Source organism: Mirounga leonina, unplaced genomic scaffold (assembly GCF_011800145.1).
Source record: "Mirounga leonina isolate KUSES-001 unplaced genomic scaffold, KU_Mleo_1.0 Mir_91, whole genome shotgun sequence".
Classification (NCBI taxonomy): domain Eukaryota; kingdom Metazoa; phylum Chordata; class Mammalia; order Carnivora; family Phocidae; genus Mirounga; species Mirounga leonina.
Window position 1 is genome coordinate 43,376,711 of NW_023270839.1, and position 23,453 is coordinate 43,400,163.

Here is a 23,453-nt window from a genome sequence, read left to right on the forward strand (position 1 = left end):
GATTAAAGTTTTTCCTTTGACTCTGAATAAATGGACCAAGTTAATATTGTGGATTTATATTTAGTAAAATCTTACTATAGTTCTTTTAGAATTTGTCTTTTAACAAATTAATCTAATAGTATTTTACTTTAGATTTCCTATAATTTAGGGTACAGATAAGCTTCATTTAGATGGCCTGCACTCCTGCTTATTAAGGGATAGTAATGAATTGCAAGGTATTTACCAAGACAACAGATGATTCTAAAGCCTAAGTTCTTTACTTTGCAAATTTTGCTTGAAAACTTTTTAGGGAGCAAATTATGGTGACTGGTCTTTCTGATCAACTCTAATAAATCCCCTTTATTTTTCATGAAAGTTTACAGAGTGAACACTGTTCAAGGCCTGCTTAAGCCTGGTCAACATTAATGTGGTATCTAATTCGGCTCTCAGGTATTTAAGAGGATTTACTAGAGATCCTTTAACTTCTCACTTGAAATCAGATCTTTTTAGAAGTGCAGCAAAGTTTAGGCTAGAATCAACAACATATCTAGGTTTGTTTTGGCCAAAAATTATGTCAGGTGGGCTGAGTTTATACTTCAGTGAGGAAGAAGTTGTAAATATCTTTGATTCCATAAATGGTAGTAGATTGTAACAATTATCTTTCTGAAGCTAGTTTCATAATGCATTTATTGCTAAATGTGTTCAGGAAAACTATCACCTTTGCTAAATGCTCACGAGAGCCTGACTTTCTTGTTCAACATCAGGCCACTTTAAGAGTGGAAAGTTTCCTGGGTTGCTGGAGGCGTGGGCACCTTCCGTGGCCAACTCTATGGCCCAGGTTCTGTAGTAGCAATGACTTGTCACTAGCACTTCAGCTGCTGATTGTGATTACATAGGGGAAACGCTTCAGTTCTCCAGACAGGCATCTTAAAGTTGGGATCTTCGTATGTGACCAGCTTGGAAGGATTTGGCCTGTGACAGACTGTTTTATTTGCTGTCAGTTATACAAACAGGAGATGTATGAAGCAATGAGTTGTCTTTGGAACTATGTTCTGTATGTGAAATACTTTTTCTTGGACTGAATGTGCTAAATTTAACTTTCCCAGATTTACATGATAGTCAACTGGAAGCAACTAGTATTTTATTGTATGAATTGACGGAGACTGATTTGATACTACATTTTTAGTTTGGTTCTTGGAATCTTTATGAAATGTTTGAGAAAAAAAATAGTTGGTATGTTTTAGCCATTATTGTATTTGAACTTGTCATGAAGTTCTATTTGAGATTTTAAGATCTCAAAGCAGTCAGAAGTACTTCATTTCTATTCTTTTTTTTTTTTTTTTAAAGATTTTATTTATTTATTTGAGAGAGAGCACATGAGAGGGGGGAGGGTCAGAGGGAGAAGCAGACCTCTCTGCTGAGCAGGGAGCCTGATGCGGGACTCGATCCCGAGAATCCAGGATCATGACCTGAGCCGAAGGCAGTCGCTTAACCAACTGAGCCACCCAGGCGCCCCATTTCTATTCTCTTAATCATTTTATACATAGGTTTCTTATTATACCTTATGTTCTTTAGCATTTTGGCCCATACAGTCCATTAGTTTTTACTTACTTATTGTCTGTCTTTGTATATGGAGTGTTTTCCTCCTTGTTTAGAGGCCCGTGGCATGTTTAGGGCTTTTACTGACCTCATTTGAAGTCTTTAACATAGTTGTGGACCTAACAGATTCCCTTACAATGGCAGGCACAAATAAAACCATTATGGTTTTGATAGGGAATATAAAATGAATTCTCTTGAATACCACCTATGCAGGAAAGCCTAGCAGCATAACCAGAAGTTTTCCTTCCATTGTTTTTGCTGAAAGGGAAGCTCCCTGGTGTAGAATGTGTAATAGACGAGCGGTATTAAAAGATGTTTGTTGGTCTTGTGCTTAAATACAAAGACGACATTTAACTTATCTGAGTAACATTTAGCTTTTGAAAAGGCTTGTGCATTTGTTTTGATACTGTGTCATCAACTACCGTAGCCAAACCTGCTGCACTTCTAATAACGCCCTTAAATTAATTCTGGGTTATGCTTGTTTCTTGATTCCTCTTTCAACCTGATCAGAACGCACCACCAGTTCGTCTCCGCCACAGACGATCTCGCTCTGCAGGAGACAGATGGGTAGATCATAAGCCTGCCTCTAACGTGCAAACTGAGACAGTCATGCAGCCACATGTCCCTCATGCCATCACAGTATCTGTTGCAAATGAAAAGGCACTAGCTAAGTGTGAGAAGTACATGCTGACCCACCAGGAACTAGCCTCCGATGGGGAGATTGAAACTAAACTAATCAAGGTAAAAACAAATTGACACAGGACGAAAAACACAGAAAGTCAACTTCGCAAAAAACCACTTACTCTTCTGTTCCTTTGATGACACACAGGCAGTGTCAACGAAGATAAATGGGTGTTGATACAACCTTTTTGTTTGTGTCTTAGAAAACTAAAGGAACTGCTCAGGCTCTAAATCTGCTAAACTAGGACTAAATCAGCTGCTCTCTAGTGAACAGTTTCAGATCCTCAGGATTCTGTTAGAGGAACTCCAGATCTATTATGTACTTGTAGAGTTAGTTTTAACCACTACTTTAAAAGTAAACCCAAACAAAGAACTCCTACCATTTGTCAGTTCCAGATAAAAAGCCCACGTTAAAATGTGACCTATCAACATTTCTTATTACTGAGCTACCCAGAGCCCTTTCCCTTCCCTCGCCTGTAGAAAAATTATCCTTTGATCAGAGAGTCAATGAATAATTGGGGACGTAAAAGCCAACTGGAGAAAATTTAATTTAGAGGATGGTTCTTAATTATAACCAGAGTTATAAATATGACTGTAATATGAGGGAGGTGGTACCCAGAGGACAGTATAATGCCTTAGAACATTTAGAAATTTCTGGTAGATTTCTTGACCCTTGGTATTTTTAAATTATAGACTGAACAAAAAGGAATATTTTTTGCAATTTAAGAATGTTACTGATTATATTGCATCGGACTTCTTTTGTTTAGTGAGAGATAATTTCTCAAGTATTTTAATAGCACAGTCTGCAGCACCATCTGGTTTTTGTGACTAGGACTTTATTTACTGTTTCATGGAGAATCTTAAGTTCAGTTTGAAATACATGTTTATCATTCAGGTATATCAAAGTATAATGCTGACCTTTTCTCTCGGCTTCAGGGTGATGTTTATAAAACAAGAGGTGGTGGACAGTCTGTTCAGTTTACGGATATTGAGACTTTAAAACAAGAATCACCAACTGGGTGAGTGATCATCAGATGTATCTCTTCAGAGGGCTATAGCTTTCTTAGCTGCTTATTCTTGCAGAACACAATATCCTATAAGATGTAGCATTAATTATCTGAAAGAGTGTAGTGATATCCCATGTCTAGTATTTTTCCTGTTTTTCCACAGTCGAAAACGAAGATCTTCCACAGCAGCACCTGCCCCACCAGATGGTACAGAGTCGGAATGGACTGATGTAGAAACAAGGGTAGGGGTAAAAGTTAAATATTTGTCTGCTTCATGAAAGTTAGGGGCAACCTATTTTAAGCCCCCGGCTCCAGCTTCTCCTGCTCTCTGAAGCAGCTGAGGTCCGATCTGACATTGCCAGTGGGGCCTGTAGGCATGGTTCCCCGCGAACCTGCCAAGGTCCTCCTGTTTGTTTAGTCTGCTCCTACTGGAGCTCTCTGGCTCAAGGTTCCTGTTTTCAGTGTAGAGGGACAGGGCCCGAGGATCGAGTCAGAGAGCATGCCTGTAGAATAACAACAGTTCACATCAAATTGGTGGGAATGAATCTTCACAGAAGCACAGTGCCCTGTGGAACTGTTACTCACTGTTACTCCTGATGAGAGGCTCCTCTAGAAAGAGCATGGGAAGGGCAGATGGTGTTAGGAGGCCAAGCTCTGGCCCTGGTCACTAACCTTCTCAAGAAAATTACCTGCATGATCTCTAGAGACCCTTCCATCTCACCAGCTTTGGGGCCTCTGTCAAATAAACTGCACGGATCTGGTATTTTAACGTAGGTGTCTCTGCTGCACTAGAAAGCAATGTGGGATTCCACCGGGGCTGAGCCCGTCTGAGCAGAACTGTGTTTATAGACTCTAGAGAGAGTAGCTGATCTTTTCCTCTTCTGTAATGTTCCTATTAGTGTTCTGTGGCTGTGGAGATGAGAGCAGGATCTCAGCTGGGACCTGGATATCAGCATCATGCACAACCCAAGTGAGTCCTGACTAATTGGGCCTTTCTGTGTGTGTTCTCCCTCCTCCAGTATTTCCACTATCACCGCTTCTCCCTACTATCCACTTCTAAGAGGACATATGTGGTTTCTGTTTACCCCTTGGACTATCTGGGTCCTCTAGCAGACTTCAACAGCAGGGCTGAGAACCTCAGAACGCGTGGTAAGAGCATTAACAGGAGGTGACGGAAGATTGCTCATGCTCATTGATACTCTGTTAGCGCTCATAAAGCTCTCAGAGGCTGGACTGAGATCATCTGTAAGGAGGGAGGCTGGAGGCTTTAGTCAGGGATGACAGCTCTTCCGGTTCTTCATTCTTTCCGAACTTGCCTCTTGGTCTCGTTATAGTGTGAAGTGTTCACTAAAATAAAACGGAGTGTGGAATTTATGGTAGGGGAAGGAATCACACTTTTCCTTCTATTAAAGCACATACCCAAGAGTCTGGTCTATTCATTTTCCATATTAGTAAAACCCCCTTTCAAATGTTTACCTATACAAATCTTTGTGTCCATTTTTAACACATGTATTCCTTAGGCAAGTTGGAAAATCACTGCAAGAGGATGAAGGCAGGAATCCTGCTTTTTAAATTTAATACTGGGTACATATATTTTATAACTGTTACTTGCTTTCTCAGGATTTGAACTTTCTCACAGTAAAACCTGAGTTCTTGTAAAGCCTTTCCTAGGAGATCCAACTGCTATGAATGTGTCACTGATTGCAACAGTCAATACTAAATGCTGGTTTTCACGTTTTAGGCGCAAGAAACCATGACCTGACAATCTCATTTGTGTTGGTGATTTCTCCAAAGCCGTGCCAGGAGTCTTCTGAGTCATCTCGCAGCTTTGTTGACTATCACAGACCTCAGATACATCATACACTGGTGCAGATCAGAGATCCCCCTATGGTTCCAAAGATATCTAGGATTCAGCACACTTTTTATATTCCATGCCTTGCCATATGAACTTTTTAATAATGCTATTGTTTTGTATATTTCTTATATACTTAATAACTAATTCACACAAGTGTTTTGTCCTGGGTGATTAAGGAAAAATATATGTAGATCACACTTTTTTTTGTGACGTTTCCTGCTCTTGTCTGGATACTTAAGGTTTTATAAACAGAACAAATGCTGCTATAGATTAGCTTGCGAGAATGCACTTTAGACACATTTGACAATTCAAACTTTCAAAATAAGGATGTCAATAACTGGCTAATACTAAAGCCATTTTAGGAAGTTGTTTTGAATTTTGTATGTATATATCCACTTTCTGACCTTATAGATATGTGAAAAGAACTGAAATAAACACTAAGAAATACAGTTGTGTGACAGTCATTTAACGCATACTCCTAGCATCTAGCGTCATGCCTTGCATTGAGCTGATGCTCATTTGTTTCTCTCATCTTGGGGCTACCTGTTTTAAAGCACACAAAGGAACAGCTTCAAAACAGGGTACTTCTCCTGCCCAGGGACGCATTTCACCCCAGCAGCACAGCTTTGAGGAGGGGCCTCCTTGACTGGGGAGAGGGAGAGGGAGAGGAAATGGAAACCAGAAGACTAGCAAAGGACATTGAAGGAACATTCCCTGCTATCTGCTTTGGGATTTCAGTAGGAGGTCCACGCAAGGACCTCTGGGACTGCCCTGTCTCAGGCTCCCCCTACCAGCCTGTAGGCAACCACAAAGCACGGTGCCAAGCCTACACTTCCCCTCATTCCCTACCTCTGTTGCCAGCTTCTGGACTGACTGCTTTTACATGTGGTCCTGAGTGCAGCTCCAGAACCAGCTCAGGTGAGGAGAAGCCAAAAACCTGAGCTATTGCACCACCTTCTGGGAAACAAAAGAAAGGTCTGCAATTGCCAATCTGTTGAACTATAACAAAGTAAACAACTGAGAGAAGTGTGCTATTTCGATGCAATGGCAGAGGTACATTTAATCAAGCACTATAAAAAATGATGGTAATATGGTATCACAAAAAAAGAAATTCTCCAGCAACTGAACCAAAGGTGCAAAATATTGTGACTTAACTGACAAATAATTCAAAATAGCTACTACAAAGAAATTTGAAGCACATGAGTTTTATTACAAGCTCATCTATTTAGGAATAAAATTATTGAACAGGAGGTGTTTTCTTACCAAGGAGTTTGAAATTTTCAAAAAGAACCAGACAAGTTCTGGAGCTGACGAATTCAGTGAATGAGATAGAGAGCTTAGGAAATAGGGCAGATCAGATTGAAGAAGGGATTTAGTGCTTGGAGGATAGGAATTTAGAAATGACCCAGGAGAGGAGAGCTTAGATTAAAAAAAATAAAAAAGAAGAAACCCCGTAAGAGCTATCACGTATGATGAGAAAAATATAATAGTCTACCAGAAGGAGAAGGGGAAAAGGGAGCAGAGAGTATATTTAGAGAAATAGAACAGAACTTCCCAAACCTGGGGAAGGAAGTGGAGAAGTCCAAGAAGCTAACAGAATACTCTATTATCTCAATGCAAAAAGATGATCTCCAAGACACATTATAATGAATCTGGTTTTTTTTTTTTTTTTTTTTTTAGTTTTTATTTATTTATTTGACAGAGACACAGCAAGTGCGGGAACACAAGCAGGGGGAGTGGGAGAGGAAGAAGCAGGCTTCCCGCAGAGCAGGGAGCCCGATGTGGGGCTCGATCCCAGGACCCTGAGATTATGACCTGAGCCGAAGGTAGACGCTTAACCGACTGAGCCACCCAGGCGCCCCTATAATGAATCTGTTTAAAAAAAAAAAAAAGGCACCCAGGAAACAAAGTAACCTACAGAGGAACCTCCATTAGCTTAATGATGGGTTTCTCAGAAATTCTACAGCCCAGGAGGGAGTGGAATGACCCATTCAAAGTGCTGAAAAATAAAAACACTTTACCTGGCAAAGATATGCTTCAGCTATGAAGGAGAAATAAAGGCTTTCCCTACTAAAACTGAGGGGGTTCACCACTAGATCTGCCTTGCAAGAAATACTGAAATTTCTCCAAGCTGAAATGGAAAGACGCTAATTAGTGACATAAAAGCACATGAAATGACCTATACTCTAGACAAAGGTGAAAAACATTTAGAAAACTATATATTAGAATGATGTGTTAACCACTTAATTATAGTATAAAGGCTTAAGAGCAACAACAAAAAACCACCACCACTATAATTCCTCAATAATTCAAAGCAAAAAAAAAAGGTAAACTATGACATAAAAAATGTAAAAGGGGAGGAGTAAAAGGGTGGAAGCTTTATATGAAGATAAAGTGCTATCAGCATAAAAAGAGGACTCCTTAGATGTTTTATGTAAGCCACATGGTAATCACAAAGCAAAAATCTAGAGAAAAGTCACAAAACATAAAAAAAGGGAGACTGAGCAAATCATCATGGAAAACCACCACGTTATAAAGGCAGACGGAAACATAGGGAAAAGAAACAATCAGAAGGCAAAATATAAGAGGCAGTAGTATTAAGTCCTTAAGATCAATAATTACTCAATATAAATGGATTGAATTCATCAATCAAAAGGCACAGAGTAGCTTGATGGATAAAAACAAGACCCAACCATATGCTGCCTACAGGAAACTCATTTCAACTCTTAAAATACACACAGGCTCAAAGTGAAGGAATTAAGAGAATATTCCAGGCAAGCAGAAACCAAATGAAAGCAGGTGCAAGTCAAGCCTAAAAACAAAAGGAGACAAAGAAGGTCATTATATACTGATAAAATGGTCAATACATCAGGAAGATACAACACCATAGTACATATATATGCACTCAACATTGGATCACCAAAATTTATTAAGCAAATACCAAAAGATCTAAAGGGAGAAACAGACAACAATACATTAATAGTAGGGGACTTCAGTACCCCACTGTTAGCAATAAATAAGCCATCCAGGTAGAAAATCAACAAAGAAACTAAACTGAACTATAGAACAAAAGAACAGACATATGAGAGCATTCTATCCAACAGAGGCAGAATACACATTCTTCTTCAGTGCACATGAAATATTTTCCAGGACAGATGACATGATAGGGCACAAAACAAATCTCAGCAAATTTAAGAAGACTGAAACCACATCAACTATCTTTTCTTACCATAATGGTATGAAACTAGGAATCAACAAAAGGGAGACCGGAAAATTTACAAACATGTGGAAACTATACAACATACTTTTGAGCAACCAATGTGTCAAAGAAGAAATCAAAGGGGAAATAAAAAATCACCTTGAAACAAATGAAAATGGAAATACAGCATATCAAATCTTACAGGATACAATAAAAGCAGTTCTGAGACGAAAGTTTATAGCAATAAATGCATACATTAAGGAATTAGAAAAATCACAAATAACCTTTCCCCCAAAGAACAGAAGTTAGCAGAAGAAAGGAAATTATAAGGATCAGAGTAGAAATAAAGAAATAGGGACCAGAAAAACGGAAAGGATCAACAAAACTAAAGGCCAGTTCTTTGAAACAGTAAACAAAATCTTTAACCAGACTAAGGAAAAAAGAAAGACTCAAGAAATGAAAAAGGACACATTACAATTGATACTACAGAAATACACAGGACCATAAGAGACTACTATGAACAATTGTACATCAACAATTTAGACAACCTAGAAGAAATGAATAAATTTCTAGAAACACACAATCCACCAAGCCTGAGTCAGGAAGAAATAGAGTATCTGAAAGGATGAATAAGGAATAAAGGGATTGAATCAGTAATCAAAACCCTCCCAACACTGAAAACCTCAGGACCAGATGGCTTCACAGGCAAATTCTACCAAGCCTTCAAAGAATAATTAACAGCAGTCCTTCTCAAACTCTTGCAAAAAGTTGAGGAGGTAGGGATCGTTCCAAACTCATTCTATAAGGCCAGATACCAAAGAGAGATAAGGACACCATAAGAAAACTAGATCAGTATCCCTGATGAATATAAATGCAAATATTCTCAACAAAATATTAGCAAACTGAATTTGAGAACACATAAAAAGAATTATACACCATGATCATGATCTTGGAGTCCCAGGATCGAGTCCCGCATTGGGCTCCCTGCTCAGCGGGGAGTCTGCTTCTCCCTCTGACCCTCCCCCCTCTCATGTGCTCTCTCTCTCAAATAAATAAAAATTAAAAAAAATCTAAAAAAAAAAAAAAAATTATACACCATGACCAAATGGGATTTATCTCTGGGATGCAAGGATGGTTCAATATATGCCAATCAATAAGTGTAATATATCACATTAAAACAATGAAAGATAAAAATCATATGATCATCTTAATAGACACAGAAAAAGCAATCTGACAAAATACAACATACTTTCAATAGTAAAAACCCTTGGTAGACGGGATATAAATGGAACATAATAAAGGCCATATACAACAAACCCACAAATAACATCATACTCGGTGGAGGTAAAAATGGAACATAATAAAGGCCATATACAACAAACCCACAAATAACATCATACTCGGTGGAGGTAAAAATGAAAAAATTTTTCTCTAAGATCAGGACCAAGACTAGCATGTCCACTCTCAGCGCTCTTATCCCATACAGTACTGGAAGTCCTTGCCTGAGCGATTAGGCAAGACAAAGAACTAAAATCCATCCAAACTGAGAAGGACGAAGTAAAACTGTCACTATTTTTAGATGATAGGATTCTGTACACTGAAAATCCCAAGGCTCAACCAAAAAACTGTCGGAGCTAACCAATGATTTCAATAAAGTTGCAGTATACAAAACCAACATACTGAAATCAATTGCATTTCTATACACGAGGTATGAAACATCTGAAAAAGAAATAAACTTCTGCTGAGGGAATTTTGGGAAGATGGCGGCGGAGGAGAATCCTGAGCTTACCTTGTCCCATGGACACACTGCGACAACAGCTACATCTAAATGACTAACTCCAAAAATGACCTGAAGACTGACAGAACAGACCTTCCACAGCTAATCATCGGGAAGGCCACATCAGAAAGTGCAGGGGGGTGGAGACGGGGTTGGGAACCAGACCCCCAGTGTGACTAGCCACAGACAGGAAGAAGCGAGAGGATGAGATCTCACACCAGGCACGCCCAGCACTGGGGACGCACACTGGGGAAGAGGAGTCCCCATAACAACCGGCTTTGAAAACCAACAGGCCTTCAGCCCAAGAGCTTTAAAATTCAGAGGGTGGGTGAAGGGAAACGGAGTCCCCACCCTTAAAGAGCCAATTTACTAAATAACTTGGCTGGAGACACAGCATGAAAACAGCAGTCTGAAAAGCACCTAGGGTATACCTGAAAGAGATATCCTGACTAATTTTAGAATGTGTTTGGAGAGGTAGGGATCTGCAGGAGATTTCTCCAGGAACAAAAGTGCTGGTTCCCCAGCCTAGATGGCTGGATGCTTGCAGGAGCCAGCACTAAACTCTCCCTCTACTTTGCTAGCATTGTGTGCCCCTACCCCAGTGTTCTCCTGCAGATCTGCCCAATCCAACTGCCCGCCTCCCAGTATCCCTCCAAAGTGACTCCTGTCCTGAGGCGTGGTGGAAATAAGCCCACGCACCAACATGCATGCAGTCCCTGCACTGAGCCTCTTAGCTGACTGTGCATGCAGCAAGCCCTGCCCGTCAGTGTGCCCACAGCTGTGGCAGAGAGGCTAAGTGCAGACAGCTGGACTGACTGCCGGCTCTGTCCACTAATGAAAGCCCCTCTGCTGCAGAGGCCTCACAACAGCGGGGGAGTAAACGCCCAGGACGCCACAGCAGGCAAGGCAGGCAGACTGCAGCTAGCGCAGCTGGAGGCAGTCACGGCTCAGCCACGAGAGGGCACCCAAGCCCACAAAGGAGATCCTTCTGGAGCACCTGGTTCTGCTGACCACGGGGGCACTGCACTACAGGGCACCACAGGACCTCGTCTACACAAGGCCACTATTTTAAAGACCAGGAGATACAGCTGATCTACCGAATACATAAAAACAGACCAAATGAGGAGACAAAGAAATACGTCCCAAATCAAAGAATAAGACAAAATCACAGTAAAAGAGCTAAATGAAAGAGAGATAATAAGCTTGATAAAAAATTCCAAGTAATGGTCATAAAGATGCTCAGTGGACCTGAGAAAAGACATCATCAAATATAATAGCATTCACATTATAGAGTGCCAGAGGGAGAGAGAGGGCTGAAAATCATTTCAAGAAATAAGAGCTGAAAATTTCTCCACTCTGGGGAAGGAAACAAACATCCGAGTCCAGGAAGCAAAGACAGCCCCCCTAACAAGGTGAACCCAAGGAGGTCCAGACCAAAACACATAATAGTTAAAATGGCAAAAAGTAATAATAAAGACACAATTTTAAAAGCAGCAAACCAAAACAAGATACAAGGGAAAACCCCATAAAGCTATCAGCTGATTTTTCAGCAGAAACTATGCAGGCCAGAAGAAGGTGGCATGATATATTCAAAGGGCTAAAAGGGAAAAAACTTAAACCAAGAATACTTTACCCAGCAAGGTTATCACTGGAGAGAGAAAGTTTCCCAGACAAACAAAAGTTATAGTTAAACTGGCCTTGTAAGAAATGTTAAAGGGGATTCTTAAGTTGGGGAAAAAAAAAAAAAGGCCATAACTAGAAGAAAATAATGAAAGGAAAAAATTTCACAGATAAAAACAAAAATATAATAAAGATAGTATGTTAATTACTTATAAAGCCAATATGAAAGTTAAAACACAAAAGTAGCAAAATCAATTATCTCTACAAAATTAAGCAAAGCATACACAAAAGAATGTAAAATATGACATCACATACATAAAACATGGAGAGTGGAGTAAAAATTTAGAGGTTTTAGAATGTGTTCAAACTTAAGAGAGCATCAACTTAAACACAGACTGCTATATACATCAGACGTTATACATGAACCCAGTGGTAATCACAAATCAAAAACCTATAACAGAGGGGCACCTGGGTGGCTCAGTCGGTTAAGCGGCTGCCTTCGGCTCAGGTCATGACCTCAGGGTCCTGGGATCGAGCCCCGTGTCCGGCTCCCTACTTAGCGGGCAGTCGCTTCTCCCTCTCCCTTTGTTGCTTCCCCTGCTTGTGCTCTCTCACTTGTGCTCTCTCTCTCTCAGTAAATAAATCTTAAAAAAAAAAAAAAAACTTATAACAGATATACAAAAAATAAAAAGAGAAAGGAATCCAACCATAACACTAAACAAAACCATCAGATCACAAGGGAAAAGAGGAAGTAGAAAAAAGCAGAGAAAAGCTACAAAACAACCAGACAACATTTAACAAAATGGCAATAGGTACATACCTATCAACAATTATTTTAAATGTAAATGGACTGAATGCTCTAATCAAAACACATAGGGTGACTCAGTGGGTTAAAAAAAGGGGGGCATCTGGGTGGCTCAGTTGGTTAAGCATCTGCCTTTGGCTCAGGTCATGATCCCAGGGTCCTGGGATCAAGCCCCGCATCGGGCTCCCTGCTCCGTGGGAAGCCTGCTTCTCCCTCTCCCACTCCCCCAGCTTGTGTTCCCTCTCTCGCTGTGTCTCTCTCTGTCAAATAGATAAATAAAATCTTTTAAAATAAAAATAAAAATAAAAAATAAAAAAACCAAGACCCATCTATATGCTGCTTACAAGAGGCTCACTTCAGACTGAAAAACATGTACAGACTGAAAGTGAAGGGATGGAAAAGCATATACCATGCAAATGGAAGCAAAAAGAAAAAAAAGCCATGGTGGGAATACTTACATTAGACAAAACAAACTTCATTATTTTTTTTAAAGATTTACTTATTGGAGAGAGAGCAAGTGAGCATGCACATGTGTGGGGGGAGAGGGAGAGAGAATCTCAAGCAGACTCCATGCAGAGCCCGATGTGGGGCTCACTCATGAACCTGAGATCACAACCTGAGCCAAAACCAAGTCTGATACTCAACTGACTGCACCACCCAGGTGCCCCTAGACAAAACAGGTTTTAACACAATGTAGCAAAGGACAAAGAAGAACACTACATAATGATAAAGGGACCAATCCTACAAGAGGGTATAACAATTGTAAATATCTATGCACCCAACATGGGAACACCTAAATACATAAAAGCAGATATTAATAGACATAAGGGGAGAAATTAACAGTAGTACGATAACAGTAGGGGATTTTAACACCTCACTTAACATCAGTGGCTAGATCATCCAGGCAGAAAATCCGTAAGGGAACAGTGGCTTTAAACAACAAATTATTAGGAATAAACTTAACCAAAGAGGTGAAGAACTTGTCCTCTGAAAACTATAAAACACTGATGAAAGAAACTGATGATGACACAAATAGGAAGATACATCATGCTCATAAATCAGAAGAATTAATGTTGTTAAAATGTCCATACTACCCAAAGCAAACTACAGATTCAGTGTAATCCCTATCAAAATACCAATAGCATTTTTCACAGATTTTTAATCCTAAAATTTGTATGAAATCACAAAAGACCTCAAATAGCCAAAGCAATCTTGAGAAAGAACAAAGCTGGAGGTATCACAATTCCAGATTTTAAGGTTTACTACGAAGCTATGGTAATCAGAACAATACGGTACCAGCACAAAGCACACACATAGATCAGTGGAACATGACAGGGAGCCCAGAAATAAACCCACACTTACCTGGTCACTTAATCTATGACAAAGGAGACAAGAATATACAATGGGGGAAAAGACAGTTTTTCAATAAATGGTATTGGGAAAACTGGACAGCTATATGCAAAAGAATGAAACTGGACCACTTTCTTACACCATACACAAAAATAAACTCAGAATGGATTAAAGACCTAAATGTGAGACCTGAAACCATAAAAACCTAAAAGAAAACATAGGCAGTAATCTCATGGAATGTGTCCTTAAACATATATATGATCTGTCTCCTCAGGCAAGGGAAACAAAAACAAAAGTAAACTACTGGGACCACATTAAAATAAAAAGCTTTTGCACAGCAAAAGAAACTATCAACAAAACAAAAAGGCAACCCAGTGAATGGGAGAAGATATTTGCAAATGATATACCCAATAAGGGGTTAATACCCAAAATATGTAAAGAACTCGTACAGCTCAACACCAAAAAAAATACAAATAATCTGATTTAAAAATGAGCAGAGGACTTGAGTAGATATTTTTCCAAAGACATCCAGATGGCCAACAGACCCATGAAAAGATGATCACCATCACTTATCATGAGGGAAATACAAATCAAAACCAAAATGATATATCACCTCACACCTGTCAGAATGCCTAGTATCAAAAAGACAAGAAATAACAAGTGTTGGTAAGGATGTGGGGAAAATAGAACACTTATGCCCTGTTGGTGGGAATACAAACTGGTGCAGCCACTGTGGAAAACAGTAGGGAGGTCCCTAAAAAAATTAAAACTAGAAATACCATATGATCAAGTAATTCCACCACTGGGTATCTACCCCTCAAAAATGAACACTAATTTGAAAAGATATATTCCCTCCTATGTTCAGTGCAGGATCGTTTACAATAGCCAAGATATGGAAGCAACCCAAGTGTCCATCAGTGGTTGAATAAAGATGTGGCATACACACGTGCGTGCGCAGGGAATGTTACTTGGCTATCAAAAAGAATGAGATCTTGCCATTTGCAACAACCTGGATGGACTGAGAGGGTATAATGCTAAGTGAAATAAGTTAGACAGAGAAAGACAAATACCATATGATTTCGCTTATATGTGGAATCTAAAAAACAAAACAGATTCTTAAGTACAGAGAACAAACTGGTGGCTGCTAGAAGGGAGACAGGTGGAGGGATAGGCAAAATAAAGGGGATTGGAGGAAAATTCCAGTTGCAAAATAAATAAGTCACAGAGATGAAAAGTACAGCATAAAGAATATAGTCAATGATAGTGTAATAATGTTGTGTAGTGACATATAGTGACTACACTTATCATGGTGAGCCATGAGTAATGTGCAGAACTGTGGAATCAATCTGTTGTACACTTGAAACTAATAAAACATTTTATGTCAATTATGTTTCAATAGAATGATTGTCAAGTCTAAGAAAAAGGTAATAATGGTCACACAAAAAAAAGCTTTCCCATTCACAGTAGCATCAAAAACAATAAAATACTTAGGAATAAATTTAATGTAGGAGGTGAAAGTTTTTGTTTTTTTTTTTAAAGATTTTATTTATTTATTTGAGAGAGAGAGAGCACAGGCAGAGAGGGGGAGCGGGGCAGAGGGACAAGCAGACTCCCTGCCAAGCAGGGAGCCTGACATGGGGCTTGATCCCAGGACCCCGAGATCATGACCTGAACCGAAGGCAGACGCCCAACTGACTGAGCCACCAAGGCTGCCCTGAAGGTGAAAGTTCTGTACAACAAAAACTACAAGACTGATGAAAAAAATAGAAAAAGACAGAAACAAATGGAAAGATAACCTATGCTCATGGACTGGAAGAATTAATATTGCTAAAATGTGTATACTACTCAAAGCAATCTATAGATTCAACACAATCCCCAACAAATATTAATGGCATTCTTCACAGAAATAGAAAATAAGCTGCAATGTTTGTATGGAACCACAAAGGACTCCAAATAGCTAAAGCAATCCTGAGGAAAAGAACAAAACTACAGATATTGCACTTCCTGATTTCAAACTATACTACAAAGCTATAGTATTAAAAACAGTATGGTACCAGCACAAAAACAGACACATTGACAGAACAGAACAAAGAGCCCAACGTTAACCTCTGCTTATACATTAAACTAATATTCAACAAGGGGGCCAATAGCACCAAATGGGGAAAAGAAAGACTCTTCAACAAATGGTGTTGAGAAAACTGAACACATGCAGAACACTGAAACTGGACACCAATCTTACACCACTCACAAAAATTCACGTGAAATGGATTGCAGACTTGAACATAAGGACTTATACTATCCAACTCCTAGAAGAAAATATAGGGAAGAAGCTCCTTGAGACTGGTTTTGGCAATGATTTTTGGATATGACATCAAACAACAAAAGTAAAAACAGAAGGGATTACAACAAACTTAAAAGCTTTTGAACAAAAGATTTAACAAAATGAAAGGCAGTCTACAAAATGGGAGAAAGTTTTTGCAAACCACACATCCGATAAAAGGTTAATATCCAGGGACGCCGGTGTCTGCCTTCGGCTCAGGTCATGATCCCAGGGTCCTGGGACCGAGTCCCGCGTTGGGCTCCCTGCTTGGTGGGGAGCCTGCTTCTTCCTCTGCCTGCTGCTCCCCCTGCTTGTGCTCTTTCTTTCTCTCTCTGACAAATAAATAAATAAAATATTAAAAAAAAGTTTAATATCCAAAATATATAAAGAATTCATACAACTCAATAAGAGAAAAGCAATCTGATTTAAAAATGGGGAGAAGAACTAAATAGACACTTTTCCAAAGAAGACATCCAGATGGCCACCAGGTACATGAAAAGAGGCTCAACATTACTCATCATCAGGGAAATGCAAATGAAACCACAGCGAGATATCTCCTCACAGGTATTACAACGGCTATCGCCAAGAAGACAAGAATAACAAGTGTTGGCAAGGATGTGGAAAGAAGGGAACCCTCGTGCACTGTTGCTGGGAAAGTAAACTGGCACAGCTACTGTGGAAAACAGTGTACGGAGGTCCCTCCAAAAATTAAAATTAGAACTACAATATGATTCCACTTCTGGGTATTTACCTGAAGAAAATCGAAACACTATCATGAAAAGATATCTGCACTCCCATGTTCACTGCAGCACTATTTACAACAGCTAAGATACAGAAACAACCTAAGTGGCCAACAGTAGATGAATGGATAAAAAAATGTGGTGCGCGCATGCCCTGCACACACACGCAGAGGAGTGTTATTCAGCCGTGAGAAAGGAGGACGTCCTGCCATTTGCCACAACATGGATAGACCTTGAACACATTATACTAAGTGAGGTAAGCCAGAGAAAGACAAGTACTGTATGATATCACTTACATGTGCAATTTTAAAAAGCCAAACTTGTAAAAATAGAGAATAAAATGGTGGTTATCAAGGGATGGGGGTGGGGAGACAAGACAGATGTTTTTAAGGGTATAAACTTAAAACAAGTAGTAAGTAAGTCCTAGAGATCTAATGCACAGTAATACTGTAATACAGTATTACAAACATCAAACTTACTAAGAGACTAGAACTTAATTATTGTAAGTACTATGAAGAAAGCATGATTATGTAATCTGATAGAGATGCTATACAGTGGCAATCATATTACCATGTACAAATGTATCAAATTCTATACTAGAAGGTGTTGTACACTGTAAGTTTATAAAATATTATGTCAAACACATTTCAATAGAAAAAAATGAAAAGTAGAATTTTTGCAATTGTAAAAAAAAGGCAGTAGGAAATATAAAGTAATTTGACAATAAATTGATAATGTCTTTCTTGTGTAACAACTGTTATATCTATGTATTAAGTATGCTCTTCTAGACATTTAAACAAAAAACATGGTATGGGGACAACATAAATTAGAAAAAGCACTACTGAAAAACATGATGAAATAGACATTATTACCTGGGTAAAGACACATTTTTCTTCTGATTAAATTAGGGTTTCTTTGGAGGCTGATTTTTTTTTTTTTAACTACAATGGTAATCTGTTACATTAATAGTGAAGGTGGAATATTAGTCCACAAAAACCACTTGTCACTAACAGTATAGTAGTAAGCAATGTCACAACTGTGTTTCTAGAATGCTCCAGAGCACTAAAGTTTAATCCTATTTCAGTAGATGTTACTGGATTTAACCTCTCCATTTCTTATTTTTAATGTTTTTAAATGGCATATTGCTTAGTCTTTTGAAAATACATCTTAACAGGACGTTTGTACTATGATAGGGGAATGAGGGTAGTAGAATTTGTCTAAAGTCAAAGTATGATGTTGAATCCATTTTAAGTCCGGGAACTACACATAACAAAGGGAAATGCATGGGCAGTTGATGTTTTGCTTAAAGAGTTCTCCTAAACATTTATGAAGAATGGCTGTGGTTAACTGGGTGCTCAGCATCTGACACGCTGTACAGGTATTATCTATAACTTATAGGTGAAGAAACAGATCGAGAGGATTAATGACCCCAAAATCATAAATGATGGAGCTGATACTTAAGCCCAAGTCTGAGCCTGACATCAAAGCTTTCAACCACTTAGCTAATGACTGTCTCAGTTTTACAGTTTAAGTAAAAATTTCTTAGCCCTAGATAGTTACTTTTAGTTGATAATTTTGTTTTGTTTTTTTTTTTAAGTAAGCTCTATGCCCAGTGTGGGGCTTGAACTCAGGACCCCAAGATCAAGAGTCATGTGCTCTGTGGACTAAGCCAGCCAGGCGCCCCTTACTTGGTAATTTTTGATGTTTTGCAAAACAGGACAGTTGTGTCTTTTCTTACTGGTTTGTGGGACTTTATATAGCTTTTGGGTACTTTGGACCTTGTATCTTCTCCCAATCTGACATTTTTTTTTACTTTGGTTATGGTGGTTTTTTAAAAAAATAAACTTAATTTTTAGAATTATTTTAGTTTTACCAAAAAATTATGATTAGAATTCCCTTACAATCACAGCCAGGTTCCCCTATTATTAACATATCAATATGTGTTACAATTAATAAACCAATGTTGATACACTGTTATTTACTAAAGTCCGTATTTTATTTGGAATTCCTTACTTTTCACCTAATGTCTTTTGTCCTTCCCAGGATCCCATCTAGGAAACCATATCACATTTAGTCATTGTGTTTCCTTAGGCTCTTGGCTATAACAGTTTTTTTAGACATTGTTTATGGTTTCTTTTGGCTTGTAGTTTTCAATTTTAATGTAATCAAACCTATGAATCTTTTCCTTTATGTTTTTGTGCCTTAAGAAATTTTTCATATACTCAATAATAATAAATTCCTGTTTTCCTCTAAAATTTTAGAGTTTTTCTTTTCACATTATATATGATGAGGATGGACTTAAAAATATTCTTTCCACATTTCCATATGGATAGAAAATCAATTGTCCCAGTTATGTTTTTTTGAAAAGGTACTCTTCCCCCTAACCACCTCACTTCCCCATTTATAAAGTCATACCTCTGACTTACCAAGTTCCCATATGTATGAGAGTGGATTCCTAGGTTCTCTGTTCTCTTGGTCTGTTTATCTACTTGTATATCAATAACATAGTTTTAATTCATTCAGCATGTATTTATTTGAGTGCCCCCATGTGCCAGGCACTGTTTAGGCACAATTGATGTGGTGGCAAACCAAAGTGTGTGCCCTCCATGGAACTGACATTTAAGTAAAGCTTCTATTCCTACTTTGAAACACTGCCTTCATTTTTATTGGTCCTTAAGCCTTCCATGAAAATTTAAGGTCAATTTAAGGTCAAACCCCGTTAGGGTTTTTGAGATGGAATTTGACCAGTGGAATATTGGAATATTCCTATGGAATATTGACTGAAATTATATAATTTGAAGAGAATTACCCACTTTAAGATCTTCATCTGTGAATATGGTGTATCACTCTATTTAGGCTGCGTCTATGTTGTTCCATAAAGTTTGTAATTTTAAAAATAGTGATCATGCATAAATTGTTAGATTTACTCCTAGAAACTATATGATTTTTGTTGCTATTGTATGAGGTGTATTTTTTAATACTACATTTTGTAACTGACTTTTGCTGAACACAGAAATGCTGCTGGCTTTTGTGTATTAATCTTGAAACTAGCTACCTTGCTGAACTACTTATTAGGCTGATTTGTTTATGGATTCTCTTGGAACTTCTGGGTAAATAATCATATTATTTATGAATAATGAGAGTTCACAACTTTCCAATTTAATACCTTTTCTCTTTCTTGTCTTATGGAGATGGGTAAATTCTAAAACCATAATTGAAGTAGAAGCAGAGGAAGGACACATCCTTGTTTGTTCCTGGTTTTAAAGAGTAGGTTTTAAGTTTCACCATTAAGTATGATGTTTACTGTAGATTTTTAGCAGATATCTTATCAGGATATGGAAGTTACCTTTTCTTCCAATTTTCTAAGAGTCTATGTTAATACTTAATTTTATCAAGTGGTTTTTCTGAATCTGTAAGAATTTCATCTAGATTTTCCTCTTTGTTAATGGATTACTTTTAATAGCTTTTATGTTGAACTATCCTTAGTCATGATATACCATATTTCGACACGCAGTACTGCATTCAGTTCATTAATCTTTAAGTTTTTCCAGTTTTACTAATTGACGATTTTTGTGTTTATATTCATAAGTGAGAAGAACTTACAATTTACCTTTCTTATATTCTAAGGTTCAGGTTTTACTATTACAGTTATAAAACAATTTGGGGAACAAAACATTGATGTAAAAAGGTCCCTTATTAGTATAGTTTAAGAGAGGCAATATTTTGTTTTACTTTTTGTTGATGTATATTTGCCAGATCAGTTTTTGTTTTGTTTTGTTTTGAAGTACACTAGGGGTGGGAAAGGGGGATGACTATGTTTTAGACTGATTCATTTTGGCTTTGGAAATGTTTGAATTTTTCAATAGCTTTACCTTTTTCCACCCAAAGTCCACTATAATTGCTTCTAGATTTGGATGAAAACTCAAAACAAGTTTTATTTTTAGAAAGCTTGATAGCTTTTAAAGCTTTTTTAAAAGTTTGGGATATTAAGGGGTGCCTGGGTGGCACAGTCAGTTAAGCATCTGACTCTTGGTTTCAGCTCAGGTCATGATCTCAGGGTCCTGGGATCAAGCCCTGTCAGGCTCCCCACTCAGTGGGGAGTCTGCTTGTCTCCCTCTCCCTCTGCCCCTCCCCACACCACCCTGTGTGCTCAGGCACTCTCTGTCTCTCTCCCCCCTCCGAAATAAATAAATAAATCTTAAACACATACACACACACACACAGATCAATGGCACAGACATAAACCCATTCATATATGGTCAATTAATTTATGACATAAGAATCAAGAATATATAATCAGGAAAGGACAGTCTCCTCAATGAGTGGTGTTGGAAAAACTGGACAGAAACATGCAAAAGAAAGAAAATGGACCACCATCTTACACCATACACAAAAATTAATTCAAAATGGAATAAAAACTTGAATGTAAGGCCTGGAACATAAAACTCCTAGAAGAAAACACAGGCGGTAAGCTCCCTGACATTGGTCTTGGCAAAGATCTTTTGATCTGACTCCAAAAGCAAAGGCAATACAAACTAAAGTAAACAAGTGGGACAACATTCAACTAAAAACTTCTGGACAGCAAAGGAAATCATCAACAAAATGAAAAGGCAACCTACTGAATAGGAGAAAATTTTTGCAAATCATATATCTGATAAGGGGTTCATAACCAAAATGAATAAAGAACCCCTATAACTCAATATCAACAAAAATTTCATTAAGAATGGGCAAAAGATCTGAATATTTTTCCAAAGACATACAGATGGCCAGCAGGCACATGAAAATCATGCTCAACATTACCAATCATCAGGGAAATCAATAAAACCACAGTGAGATATCACCTCACAACCGTTAGAAAAGCTGTCATCAAGAAGACAAGAACAGGGGCGCCTGGGTGGCTCAGTCGTTAAGCGTCTGCCTTCGGCTCAGGTCATGGTCCCAGGGTCCTGGGATCGAGCCCCGCATCGGGCTCCCTGCTCAGCGGGAAGCCTGCTTCTCCCTCTCCCACTCCCCCTGCTTGTGTTCCATCTCTCGCTGTGTCTCTCTCTGTCAAATAAATAAATAAAATCTTAAAAAAAAAAAAAGATGACAAGAACAAGTGGTGGCAAGGATGTGAAGAAAAGGAAACATTTGTGCACTGTTTGTGGGAATATAAATTGGTGCAGGCGCCGTGGAAAACAGTACAGAGGTTCCCCCCCCCCAATTAAAAGTAGAACTACCATATGATCAAGCAATTCCACTCTCAGGTATTTATCGGAAGACAACAAAAACACTAATTTGAAAAGATATATTCATTCCGATGTTCACTGCAGCATTATTTACAATAGCCAAGACACAGAAACAACCAAAGTGTCCATCAATGGATGAATGGATGAAGAAAATGCGACACACACACACACACACACACACATTATTCAGCTGTAAAAAAGTATAACACCTTGCCATTGGAGACAACATGGATGGACCTTGAGGGCATTACACTAAGCAAAACACGTCAGAGAAAGACAAATGATCTCACTTATATGTGGAATCCAAACAACAAACAAAAATAAACAAACCAAACTCATAGATACAGAGAACAGATTGGTGGTTGCCAGAGGGAGCGGTGGAATGGGTGAAGGGAGTCAAAAGTTACAGACCAGCAGTTGTAAGTCACTAGGTGTTATGTACAACATGGTGACTATAGTTAATAATATTGTGTTTCATATTTAAAAGTTGCTGAATAGACCTTAAAAATGGTTGACATATGTTTTGCAATACACAAAATATCGAATCATTATGCTATACACCAGAAATAAAAATGTTATGTCAATTATACTTCAAAAAAAAAAAAAAAAGCCCAACTCTCAATATGAATCCAGTTTTATTAAGCCTCAAAGATACAAAACAGCAATGCAGCACCTAGACAGAGTTGCTTCAAGAAGTCTTGAACGTCTTAAGGGTCGTTTCAAGACGCTTCCACCCAAACACATGCCTTAGTTACAAAAAAATGAAATTGATATGGAAAGTTCCCCTACATTCCCAATAGATCTTTTATACTTATAATAATAGTACTTACCTCTTATGCTGTGTGAAGATTAAATGAATCCTTGTAGAGTGTGGCTCAGTGCCTGGGACACAGTAGGCGCTCCAATGGTACTGCTATCGTCACGCTGGAAGCTTCTCGTTTCCTCCTCCATCACTTAATTCATCCGAGACGCTGTGCTAAGGACCAGAGGCCGCCAGGCTGAAATTTAGCTCCTGCGCTCCAGGTGGTCACAGCCAGCCAGGAGAGGCTGGCGGCGTCATTAAAGGTCCAAATAGTGTCACACGGGCTACAGTAGATGGGGGTGAAAGCCATGTACTTAGATAACTTTTTCTTAAAAATATTTTTACTGTTCACGAGTCCTGAGTTTTAGCCTAACCCAAAGAACCCGCAGTTGCTGGAACCCACCAACTTTTTGAACGAGCGAGTCGCACTTTGTGCGCAGGCGCCAACAGTGGTCGGTGCGGGCGGTTCTCGCTCCGCCTCTTCCGCCAGG

The 23,453-nt window shown here is 38.6% G+C and overlaps 1 protein-coding gene and 1 long non-coding RNA gene across 5 annotated transcripts in view; one reads left to right on the forward strand and one right to left on the reverse strand.

The window, feature by feature from the left end:
* KIF23 (kinesin family member 23) overlaps nucleotides 1–5,925 on the forward strand; it is a 26,904-nt gene extending 20,979 nt beyond the window's left edge. Inside the window, exons 19-23 of one of the 4 annotated variants that reach the window (XM_034993617.1) lie at nucleotides 2,089–2,319; nucleotides 3,196–3,278; nucleotides 3,430–3,508; nucleotides 4,166–4,236; nucleotides 5,008–5,925. In XM_034993617.1, coding sequence (XP_034849508.1) covers nucleotides 2,089–2,319; nucleotides 3,196–3,278; nucleotides 3,430–3,508; nucleotides 4,166–4,236; nucleotides 5,008–5,023 — 480 coding nt within the window. In that variant the 3' untranslated portion in view covers nucleotides 5,024–5,925. The remainder of the gene's footprint in view (nucleotides 1–2,088; nucleotides 2,320–3,195; nucleotides 3,279–3,429; nucleotides 3,509–4,165; nucleotides 4,237–5,007) is intronic. The other 3 variants (XM_034993616.1, XM_034993618.1, XM_034993619.1) reach the window with 3 other exon arrangements.
* On the reverse strand, nucleotides 3,411–23,387 carry LOC118002975. Its single transcript, XR_004677235.1, has 3 exons — nucleotides 22,991–23,387; nucleotides 4,352–4,613; nucleotides 3,411–3,769 (listed from the first exon to the last, which is right to left on the reverse strand). It is a non-coding gene; the product is annotated as an uncharacterized LOC118002975 (long non-coding RNA).
* Between the last annotated feature and the right edge of the window lie 66 nt (nucleotides 23,388–23,453).